The following is a 12,130-nucleotide window of genomic DNA, read 5'->3' as shown; positions in this document are numbered from 1 at the left end:
GAGTCTCCCTGCCATTATGATGCCAACAGTTCCTGAAGTGTAATTGTTTCCTATGTTTAGTCCTTAGTTCAGATTCCCAATATTCAAAAACTCTGGACTTGAAGAAACTGAGCTTTTCTGTGAAGCCCCATGACACCAAGACAAGGAATCTGATAAAATTACCTTCTTCCACACAACCCTCACAAATCCCTTATTGTCTACCAATACTATTTCTAATGCCTAATTTTCTCAGACATCCCACACAGAACTCTTCCCTTCTTTCTCCAGCAGTTGGTATCTGTGATTATTACTTATCACATATTTGATTACATGCAAACTTTTATAAACAAGGCAAGAATCATCTTCAACAATAAAGTTCACTAAAAGCATCAAATTCTGTTCCAAATAAACTGATTTGTTTTGTGCTCAGACACACAAGACTTAGTACTCAGAATGGTGAGGTTAGAGGTGGGTTTATCAGACACTGAAGACACACACACACACACACACACACACACACACACACACACACACAAATTCTACAGAAGGAAAAAATGTGATTAGGTATGTTTGGACTTTTTTAAGTGTCACTTCACCACATCCCCCAGTCCTTTTTATTTTCATTATTTTTGAATAAGGTCTCTCTGGTCTTTGGCTTGGTCCAGGCTGGACTGGAACCCTTTTTTGCTTCCTACCTAGCTGGACCCACCCATGTATTTCAGTGCTCAGCTATGGCTGAGATTGCAAGTGTGTGCCACATACCTGGGCTTTCAAAGTGCTTCCCAGCATTTTCCCAACAACATTGGATTTTCACAGTATGTCATTCATTGTTATCATACCTGCATTTTAAAATGCATTAAGTATTTTCACTATCATCCAGGTCAGTTATTTAGACGGCAACTATGCAATAGATGTATCTTTTTTTAAAAAAGTTTGTGTTTTTTGGCAACTTAATCACTTTTTAAAATCATTAAGTATACATCTACATAAGACGAACTGTTCTTTGAGTATTCAACTCTGGACCTGGGCCTTGCCCCTCAACTCTTTTTGCTCAAGACTAGAGCTCTACCACTTCGATCCACAGTGCCACTTCTGATTTTCTGATGACTAAGTTGAGATGAGTATCACAGATTTTCCTGCCTAGTCTGGCTCTAGCCCTCAATTCTCAGATCTCAGCCTCCAAAGAAGCTAGGATTACAGGTGAGTGACCAGCCATCTGCCTGGCTCAGATGAATTTTTCTTTTTTTCTTTTTTTTTGGGGGGAGGGTCCGGTCATGGGGCCTGAACTCTGGGCCTGGGCGCTGTCCCTCAGCTCTTCAGCTCAAGGCTAGCGCTCTACCACTTGAGCCATAGTGCCACTTCAGGCTTTTTTCTTTTTGCTTATGTGGTGCTGAGGAATCGAACCCAGGGCCTCATGCATGCAAGGCAAGTGCTCTACCACTGAGCCACCTTCCCAGCCCTCAGATGAATTTTTCTTAAGTGACATTTTCCTTGAGGCATAGAGGATGGCCTCTACTTGATGAAACAGTAATTACCTGCTTATGAATATTACTGGCAATGCAGTAACTCTAGCCATCACAAAAACAGACAAAACTATTAAATGGTGTACAATGAAAAATACTAATTCATATACACCTACACAGATTTCATTTCTAGGAAAAAACTGACTTCAGAGTAATTATTCAAATATTATTCAACCTTTTAAAAACATAGAAATAGAAATATTTAAAACAGCCTAGACTTAAGGTTTAATGCTTCAACTTAAGTAAGCGATCTAACATTCACTAACATGTTCCTAGTACAATATATTCTATTCTCTAATATATTCACAAAATCTAAAAAGTTAATTTCATGACTATATAGTTCATTGCATTCTCTAAACTACGATAATAAATTCCTGGGATCAAAAGTATGCTATAAACAGTGTAACTTTTCAGTATTACTCAAAACAATCTATTACTCTAAAAGGATTATCTTCTGCTACAAGTGAACAACTTCATGCAATTCTCTTTCTGCAATCTTAAATTTAAAAAAAAAATTAAGAATTACCTAAGGGAATTTTAAGATTCAAATCCTAATCCTGATAACTTCAAAATCATACATTCCATTAATCCATTTCTTTAATTCCAAGAAATGCATCCACTTCCATACAACAAACCTAAGTCTTACACTTAGAAAACTTCCTGTCTATAGGAACACATGGAGTGGACATATACATGTACTACGCTGGGACTAGTAACAGACAATATACCACCACTACATGTGTGGAAAAAGAGTAACTTGCTATTTTTCTCTTTCCTTCTTACACTGCCTTTATCATTAGACAAATACCATATATATTCCTGCCTGCCATGTTTATCAAAGCTTATTTTAAGACTGTTAGAAGTACTTACATAAATTCAGGTTTATGATCAATCAAAATGCTTTATGGTACTTTAAAAGAAAAAGTATTGATGTCTGCTAGATACTATTGATAAAATTGTTATGAATAAATTCATTTTTAAATGAAAAGTAAAATTGCCAGTACCTCTACATATCTCATTTTAAGTAGACTTGCTTAAAATTTTAGTGTCTGAAATCAAGAATCTGAAAAGGCTTTAAGAAAAAGAAACCCGATTTTCTTGCCCGTATCATTGAAATACTGTGAATACATAGGAATACAACAAACTCAAAAGAAAAAAAAATAGTGTTTTATTAACTACCACACTGTTATAATACACTTTAAACGTACAATAAGGTAGCCTTTAAATTTGAGGTGGTCTTAAAGATAACAAATGAACAGAATTCCAAATTTCTGAAATAGGTGAACTGCTGCAGTTATAGGTAGGTATACATTTAGGAAAATTGTATAGCTCTTACAAGACCAGCAATGTAACTTTATTTTGTACACTTTTAATTGAAAATATAAACAATAATTAAAAAATAAAAAGAAAATATAGCGTAATAAAAAACATACCTTTCTCAATTAATGTATTGGATACATATAAATTTTAAGGGAACAAGCAAAAAAAAAGGAAAATGGTTGATATTTAAGTGCAGACTGACTACCTAGACAAAAAAAAGGCTTAAAAAATATCATAAAACCTCTAGTTTTCTATGACTAATATCCATATGTTTGGAGTATCGTCACTATGGAAGTGATTTTGTTATGTGTTGCATATGTTATACTTCACTGGTAATTTACATGATGGCTTTTAAGGCCCTGGCAGACATGGTTTTTGGAAACAAGATTGGACTTAAAAAAAAAAAAAAAAAATCACTGCTAAGACGCAATACACCTCATTTTTGGTCCTCCAATATTCAAGAAAAGGGATAATTCACTTAACATTTCCTTACCACCCAAATGCCTCAACCTATACATTTGAAAGTTTTTTAAACATTGGTTATATTGCCCAACTTCATTATTGAAAGAATATTAAACAAGACATTATTTTGGCAAATTAAATCTTAAACATGGCTTTTCAACAGGATTTAAAAGGTGACTATCCCTAGAGTTCCATGTTAAAATGTAGTTTTCAAAATCTTACAAGAGTAATGCTTAAAATATTGTACATAGTTAACCTAATTAAAATAATTAGCTTCAAAATGACAAATTGATAAGCTAAGTAAAGCCTACACTATGTAACATTTGCTTGGAAACTTGATTTGTCAGTTATGCATAATAAAAATTCCAGTCATCAAGAAAATTACAAAATTTTTTTATCATAACATGATTTCTTTCACCCATCAACTTTTTATCTTACAATAGATAAATACCAACATGTTCTCATTTTTACACTAAACCACACAGGATTGATGCATTTGGTTAGACTACCATTCGCATTGTTAAATTCAATTTTCTCTTTATATAACTTGGTAAAATTTCATTTCTTCTAGATTCCAAAAGTACCTACAAAACCCATGCAATTTTACCATTTTTAATATACTATGGAATATCATACAAAGTAAGGCATTTCAGTGTCATGTATAACCAAGTTACTGTCAATCCAAAAATTTTTGCACATCAATAAAAAGATATCTAAGAACTTAGGAACAATATTCTTCTCACTACTGTATAAAAATAACCACAATGAATAAGTATTTGTGTAATATTTACTCCATTGTCTCATTTCCAGAAACTGTGACAAGTTGTAAAGGTATTTCAGTGTTGGTAAGGATATCTTGATTGCTGGTGGCAGAAGTATTAACAGTTCCTATCCCTGAAACAGAACCTTGTTGAATATTTGCAAGGATAAGTGTTGTTCCTCCTGCAGTAATCAAAGTATCATCTCTTCCAGCTTCCACAGATGCCAGCACTGTACTGCTAGAATGAATAACTTTTTTATTCTGATGTGTTTTAATATGTTTGGCAAGGTGGTCACTTCTCATAAAGCGTTTTGAACATTCTGGACATACAAATTTCTTCTCACCTGTTAAAAAACAGAAAACAAGCCAACATTAACAACTGAGGAGCAGAGACCTACAATTAAAACTGCATGTTTTTTTTTTTTAATTTTTTTTTGGGGGGGGGGAGGGTCCAGTCGTGGGGCCTGAACTCTGGGCCTGGGCACTGTCCCTCAGCTCTTCAGCTCAAGGCTAGTGCTCTACCACCTGAGCCACAGCGCCACTTCTGGCTTTTTTCTTTTTGCTTATGTGGTGCTGAGGAATCGAACCCAGGGCCTCAGGCATGCAAGGCAAGCATTCTACCACTGAGCCACCTTCCCAGCCCCCAAACCGCATGTTTCATTAGCTGCTCCCTTCAAGTTTTCTCTAACAAAATAGTTTTCTTCAAAATATCTCATTTTTACTTTTTGATGAAAAAAAAAAATCCTTACATATATACTATGACATACTAATTTCCAAATAAGACTTTACTATTTCATGCTAAGTTTGGTTTGAAACTTCCATTAAAAGATACCAGTTAAATAGGCACAGGAAGGAACTTCCTGAACAGAGTCCCAGGGTCACAACAAATTGGAGAGAGACTCGACAAATGGGACTACCTTAAAATAAAAAGCTTCTGCACAGCTAAATCTATCGCAACCAAGCTAGAAAGACAACCAACTAATTGGGAAAAAATATTTACCAGCAATATATCAGACAAGGGGTTAACATCCAGTATATACAGGGAACTCAAGAAACTAATCCCTCCCAAACCTAACAAACCAATTACTAAATGGGCAAGGGAACTAAAGAGGGACTTCTCAGATGAAGAAATAAAAATGGCAAGAAACACATGAGGAAATGTTCATCATCCCTGGTGGTGAAGGAAATACAAATAAAGACAACCCTGAGATACCACCTTACCCCAGTCAGAATGTCCCACATCCACAAATCAGGCAACGACAAATACTGGAGGGGATGTGGAGAAAGAGGAACCCTATTACACTGCTGGTAGGAATGTACACTTACACAACCACTTTGGAAAGCAGTCTGGAGGGTCCTCAGAAAGCTAAAGATTGACCTCCCTTACAACCCAGTCATACCACTTCTAGGCATCTACCCTGAACAACAAAAACCAATATACAAGGACACATGCACCTCCATGTTTATTGCAGCACTGTTCACAATAGCTAGGATATGGAAACAACCCAGATGCCCGCCCCACCACAGATGAATGGATCCAAAAATTGTGGTATCTATACACAATGGAATATTATGCAGCCATTAGAAAGGACAAAATAATGGCATTTGCAGGGAAATGGATGGAGCTAGAAGAAATCATGTTGAGCGAGGTAAGCCAAGAGCAAAGAGACAAACGGTACATGGTCTCCCTGATAAGTGGATGTTAAATCCAAAATGTTAGGTGATACGACCAAATTAATAGGACTTAAGAAACAAAGAACTTCCACTCATCTGGTCGAACCATTACTAAATATCCCCATGCTGCTGATCACATGTATGGTGTATACGTGTACACCGTTATATGTTATAGACAATTTGCTCTAGGAAAGTTAGAATGAGCTTGTGACTTTAAATGAGCATCATTATTCCACAATACTGTGAAATTTGGGAAATTATGTAATCACGTAATCACAATGAAAAAAAAAAAAAGGCACCAGAAAACTAGAAGTGGCTTGATGGCTCAAGTGGTAGAGCATGAGCCTTGAGCTGAATTGTTCAGGGACAGCTCCCAGGCCTAGAACTCAAGCCCCACGACTGACAAAAAAAAAAGAGAGAGAGAGAGAGAGATCTTTCATGTGATTGATTCTAACATATTTATAAGATTATCTCTTTGTTGCCTTGTATGTCCCTCCCCCATGGTACAACCCCTGCTTTCACTATATATGATGTTGGTATATGTGGAGGGGAAGGGAAAAAACAAATTGTTAAAACAGGGATACAGGAGGACCCATTGCAACAATGAGATGTACAAGTCATGTTGAAAAACGAACTTTACAACTTTGGTGGGGGGGGATGGGAGGGGGGGGGGATACAAAGGGACGGGAAGGGGAAACAAAGCAGGAGTCCACAATGCTTGATAAGAAATGTGCTCATTATCTTATCCACTTAATTGTAACCCCTCTGTACAGTAATTTCACAATAAAAATATATTTAAAAAAAAAAAAAAGATAACAGAGCCAGTTGCCGGTGGCTCACACCTGTAATCCTAGCTACTCAGGAAGCTGAGATCTGGGGATCAAGTTCAAAGCCAGCTGGGGCAGGAAAGTCTGTGAGATTCTTATCTCCAATTAGCCACCAGAAAACCAGAAGGGGTGCTGTGGCTCAAGTGATAGCCTTGAGCTCAAGAGCTCAGTTACAGTGCCCAGACCCGCATTCAAGCCCCAACAGAGACAGAGAGAAGCGGGGGGAGGGGGTATCAGTTTGGACCCCTGCTCAAACACTTCTTCCCATAATGCCCAATGAAGATCTAGAGTGGAGCAGCACAAACCATCAAGCAATCACACAAAACTCAAGGAAGGAGACATGGGAGGAAGCCTGTACTATTAAAAAAAAAAAAAAAAAACTACCCTCAGAAAAGACTTCTCCCTCAAAGAAGGCCCCATTCCAAACAATTTCACTTTCAAAGAAACTTGTTTTATCTGCTTAAAAAAAAGATATGAGATTAAAACCTATCTGTAACATACATCCATTTGTCTGTCTGTCTCTATCTCCTGGCCTCCCTCCCTCCTTCCCTTCAGTTACTGGGTTTTAACTCAGGGCCTGGGTGCTGGTACTGTCTCTTAGGTTTTCCACTCAAAGCTAGGGCTCTAGCACTTGAGTCACAGCTCCACTTTCAGCTTTTTGGGGTGGCTAATTGGAGATAAGAGTCTCACAGAGATTTCTGTCTAGGCTGGCTTTGAACCATGATCCGCAGATCTCAGTCTCCTGAGTAGCTAGAATTATAGGCATAAGACGTCATCACCCTGTTTGTAACACCTCTTTAAAGTCTAAATTAAAGTACATTCTTTAAGCAATATAAATATGTCATATTCATAATACTAAACTTTTAACTCTTCAAATATAAATTCAAGTAATGACAGAGTAATTACAGATTGAAATAAAGACAAACTACAGAGGTTCTGTAAGATTAGTTCCAACAATGTAAACTTAGGCATGTTGATGTTTTAATAACCCAAATGAGTACTGGACTTGGTTATTTAGTTGAAATCAAGATGCCAAGTCATCTTCATTATTCTTGGAACTAATCTTATTAAACCTCCTGAGCATATGTCTTTGTTTTCACCTATAGATATTCTTTCATTACTACCTGAATTCACAGTCTAAAAAACTGCAAGTATGGTACCAACCTTTCTGGTAGGCAAATGCTCTTCCTCCTGAGCCACAGCCTATCTCACATTTTTAAAAATGAGATTGAGGGCTGGGAATGTGGCTTAATGGTATAGAGTGCTTGCCTACAATGCATGAAGCCCTGGATTTGATTCCTCGGTACCACATAAACAACAAAGGCTGCAAATGGCATGTGGCTCAAGTGGTAGAGCACTAGCCTTGAGCAAAAGAAGCTCAAAGATAGTACTCAGGCCTGGAGTTCAAGACCCAGGACTGGCAAAAAAAAAAAGGAAAGGGAAAGGGAAAGGGAAAGGGAAAGGGAAAGGGAAAGGGAAAGGGAAAGGGAAAGGGAAAGGGAAAGGGAAAGGGAAAGGGAAAGGGAAAGGGAAGGGAAGGGAAGGGAAGGGAAGGGAAGGGAAGGGAAGGGAAGGAAAGGAAAGGAAACTGAACTTACTATGTCTAAGACCTACTATGCAATTGCACTATTCAAGTGAAGGCAAAAGGCCAACTTAAATCCAGAGAACTATCAAGAATCCTAAGGAACATTTTTTTACCTCAGGAAGTTTACTCTATTTTAGGAAGGTTTGAGTAAGCCCTCCTACCTGACCCACTGACATCCTAGTTTTACCATCGCCAATCAATCAATGTCAGAATCATTTTTCTAAAACACAATTTTATTACATTACAGAATTTTACCTTTGTACCAAATGATATGAGACTCTAAGGCTAACTTACAGATTACCAATAGCTTAGAGGTTCCTGGGCCTAATTTACAAATTATCTCCATAATATGCCTGAGTCCTATTTACCAGGGCTATGTTCATGTCACTGTCATCACAAAATGGTCTCCCATTTCTATCAACATACCACCATTCCCAACATTCTTTTGGAACATCAGTTTTAAACAATGCTCAATTTAAAAAAAATGACCATGATCAAATAAGATTGGGAAATCTTATATTCTAGACTTATAAAGATGTATGCATGTAATGTGTGAAAGCCCTAAAAAATGCTGTTTACAGACACCTCCTTTAATCCAGTACTCATTTGGGTTTATAGAGTAACTCACACTTACCTGACTGGAGTCTCTCTCCCCCCTCCCTCTTACATATTCCCTTGGGGAGTAGAGGGAGAGCCTGGGCCTAGGTTTGAACTCCATGCCTTTTCCACTCACAGCTGACACTCTACCACTAGAACTATGCCTCCACTTCTGGCTTTTTGCTAATTAATTAGATAAGAATCTCTTTGTCTGCCCAGGGTGGCTTCAAATTGTGATCTCTAATCTCAGCCCCGAGTAGATAGTATTACAGGAGATCAGCATATTATTCTTTTTTATACTCTACTGATCAAACTGTACTGAGGAGAATTCTGTTAGAAGGCCTTACCTTCCAGTTCACTACCCAAGATGCCTTATTATTCCAAGCAATATTATCTCCTAGATCTAAATAAAAGTACATTTTGTACAACATAATTTGTAACACAATATCTTTTTATTATCCAGTTTCTTATTGTTGGTTGTAGTTTCCAAGAAGTTAATCTCATCTGTCTAGCTACCTGATGAAATGGAAAGAACTAAACTAGTAGAGTGTCTAGTACTGTTCCATACTCTACAAAATAGTTGTGCAATATTTAAAGTCAAACTAAGAGGCATGAAACAGTATCAGATACAGTTTATTTGGTTAATCTAATTAAGAACTTGAACTGAAATACAGATATGGGAGACCTCAAAATCCATGTTGTTCTCTATTTCATCATGCTTTTTTTCCATGTTGAACATAAACGTATGAGCGCTTTGATCACTTCATTTTACATGTTAAAAGGAGAAAACTATCATCAAATTATATTAGGTTAGATTCAGTTTGGTTATGTAACACTGGGTAAAAATAATGAAAAGTGTAATGTTGACAACAACAATGCTTCCATGAAATGTCTTTCCTTTATAGATACTACAAGTAGAAAAGATGAAATACCAAAATTTATCAGGATTATGCTTTGTGTTATGGTAGAAAAAAATAGGATGGATCAAAGTAAAAGCAATTTAAAATGTAAGCAAAATAAACAGATGGACAGAGTCACAAATGACCACACACATGTACACACAAGGCCCCAAACTCAATCTCTAGAACCCACCAAAAATAAATACAAGAAAACAAATCAACATAAAAGTGTTAGTAACCTGTATGGGTTCTTCGGTGCCTCTGCAATTCATCACTTCGAGTAAATCTTTTACCACAGAACATCCAGTTGCATATAAAAGGGCGCTCTCCAGAATGCCAACGCAGATGCGCTCTCAGATGTGAGGTTTTTCCATACACTTTACCACATCCTGGTATGTGACAAATGTGTTGCTTCTTTTTCCCAAGATTGGTACCTCTAAAAAACACACAAAGAATATACACTTACATAAAAGTATTCAAATGGACATTGCTTATATATTCAAAAAAAGATATCACCATGACGTCCATCAGAAATCAAGGTCATTTTAAGTCTATTTATAAGAAAATTTATTTCAAGCATGTAAGTTTTACCCCAGAATTAATTTTACCCCAGAATTAGTGATTGTTGTCCAGCTTTATATGCTTAAGAATTATATAATTAAAAGGACATTTGAAACAAAAAGTTATTTACTTTTCCATCAGAACCATTCACAAATACTATGTAAAGAACCAATTCAACTTAAATTAATAGTAGGACAAGTCTTTATTCAAAGTCGTGTCAGATAATTGTAAAATTTATAACGCAAAGAGGATATATATATGCATATATTCATATACGTATACATATATATACATAGCTGTCTGCAGGTACAATTAAAAGGTAGGCCCAGCAGCTTAAACAGACTTTAACATGATGGAAGCATATTCACTCAAATATTTAAATAATTATCTACTGAATATATACTGACTTGGAAGATTTTTATTTTTTCAATCTAATTAGATGGTCTTAATCTTTAGCATTCCACAAACAAATATAAATCATAATGATTTTGATATTATCTTTACAGTTAAAATACACCTGAAAATCTTACAAATATATCCAGAATTTTGCACAAACAGATATAACAAATACCATTTTTTCCACATGGCAAAATTTGACATTGCATTTAAGTATTTGATACAGAGAATTTGAGACATGCTTAGATGGGTGAACAGAGGCATCTTAGCCTAAGCAAGAAGAAAATGTTTTTTATTCCCAAGGTGATATTTGAAAATTATATACTTTAAAAAAAAACACTATTTTTCAGTCAGCTTCTATATTTTTTTCCCAAAAAAGCACTGCTTCTTTAAAAAATAAAAATTAGGTTACTTAAAGGTTTCTAAAAACATGGCATTTTGAACACAACTACAAAATCACATTGCATAAATTTACAGTGTTTCTTACATCTAACCCCCGCCCCAAATGCCTTCCACCCCCAATCTCTCAGTCAAGATGGAGCCTATAAACCTTCCACAGCTTCTAAATCTTTCTGTATATAATACACCTGTTTTCCAAATTTTACTCAAAAAAATGCATATTCCCCCACATTATATTTCAATGTACTCACACTCAGTAGCATGTGAAATTGCCATAGGACAAACAGTGCTAAACGGTGCAGTGCTGGCTGTTAGATGCCATAGGTGTTCTGAACAGGGAGACATCAATGTGGACTCCAGTAGTTAGAGAAGGCTTCGTGGAGGAGGTGGGTAGAATTTAGATAGAAAGGAGGGAAGGCATTCCAGGCAGAGGAATAGCATAAGTAAAGACAAGGAGGAGTCATGCTGTTGTCTCAAGGGCAAGGATGTCATAATCTAACACAATTCACTAATTTCTGCTCCAGTCCACCCCCAATTTCCATAAGTCTCTTCAAAGAGCTAAGGTGAGTAAAACAGGTATTTCTGGCGCACATGTAATGCCAAAGTCTTGTTTTCACTTAATTTAGCTTCTAAAACTTTGCTTTAGTCTTGAGTAGTCTCAAGAAAAGAGCAATATTTGTGGCTACAAGTGTACAAATCAATTTTACATATTGCGTTCACCATAGCAATTTCACAAGAAACCCAATTCAGTTCACTCATAGGCTCAATAACTTCTTGCCTCACCTCTAAGGTTACCACCAACAGGTGAATCAATATGCTTTCTTAACCTCAAAAGTGCTCTTGCACAACAAACCCTAGCAAAAATTAGCTCAAGTATAAGACTATAACAAATTAACAGCAACAGATCACAAACCTGTGTCCTCAAAGGACCAAGAAACTTCTAGAGAAAGGTATTTTCAATTTAATCATGTAAACAAAAAGGAAGGTAATAGCAGTGAGAAATATTCATTGAAAATGGGATGTACATCAAAGAAAAAAATAGGGTTGTACACAAATACTATATAAAGAAAACCTACTTAAAAAGGAAATCCAATTCAAGATAAGATCTAGACATGCTAAGAATTGAAGTCAATTTCTCAAAAAACTTC

The 12,130-nt window shown here is 36.2% G+C and overlaps 1 protein-coding gene across 2 annotated transcripts in view; it reads right to left on the bottom strand.

Annotated features, from left to right (window-relative positions):
- Positions 1 to 2,647: 2,647 nt before the first annotated feature.
- Sp3 (Sp3 transcription factor) overlaps positions 2,648 to 12,130 on the bottom strand; it is a 60,417-nt gene continuing 50,934 nt past the window's right edge. For both annotated transcript variants that reach the window (XM_042694040.1, XM_042694041.1), the window contains exons 6-7: positions 9,866 to 10,062; positions 2,648 to 4,388 (exon numbers count right to left, since the gene is read on the bottom strand). In XM_042694040.1, coding sequence (XP_042549974.1) covers positions 4,072 to 4,388; positions 9,866 to 10,062 — 514 coding nt within the window. In that variant the 3' untranslated portion in view covers positions 2,648 to 4,071. The remainder of the gene's footprint in view (positions 4,389 to 9,865; positions 10,063 to 12,130) is intronic.

Source organism: Dipodomys spectabilis, unplaced genomic scaffold (genome assembly GCF_019054845.1).
Source record: "Dipodomys spectabilis isolate Male_0828 unplaced genomic scaffold, ASM1905484v1 ptg000174l, whole genome shotgun sequence".
Lineage (NCBI taxonomy): Eukaryota > Metazoa > Chordata > Mammalia > Rodentia > Heteromyidae > Dipodomys > Dipodomys spectabilis.
Note: the sequence above shows the minus strand (reverse complement) of the source record. Positions and strands in the feature narration are given on the sequence as shown.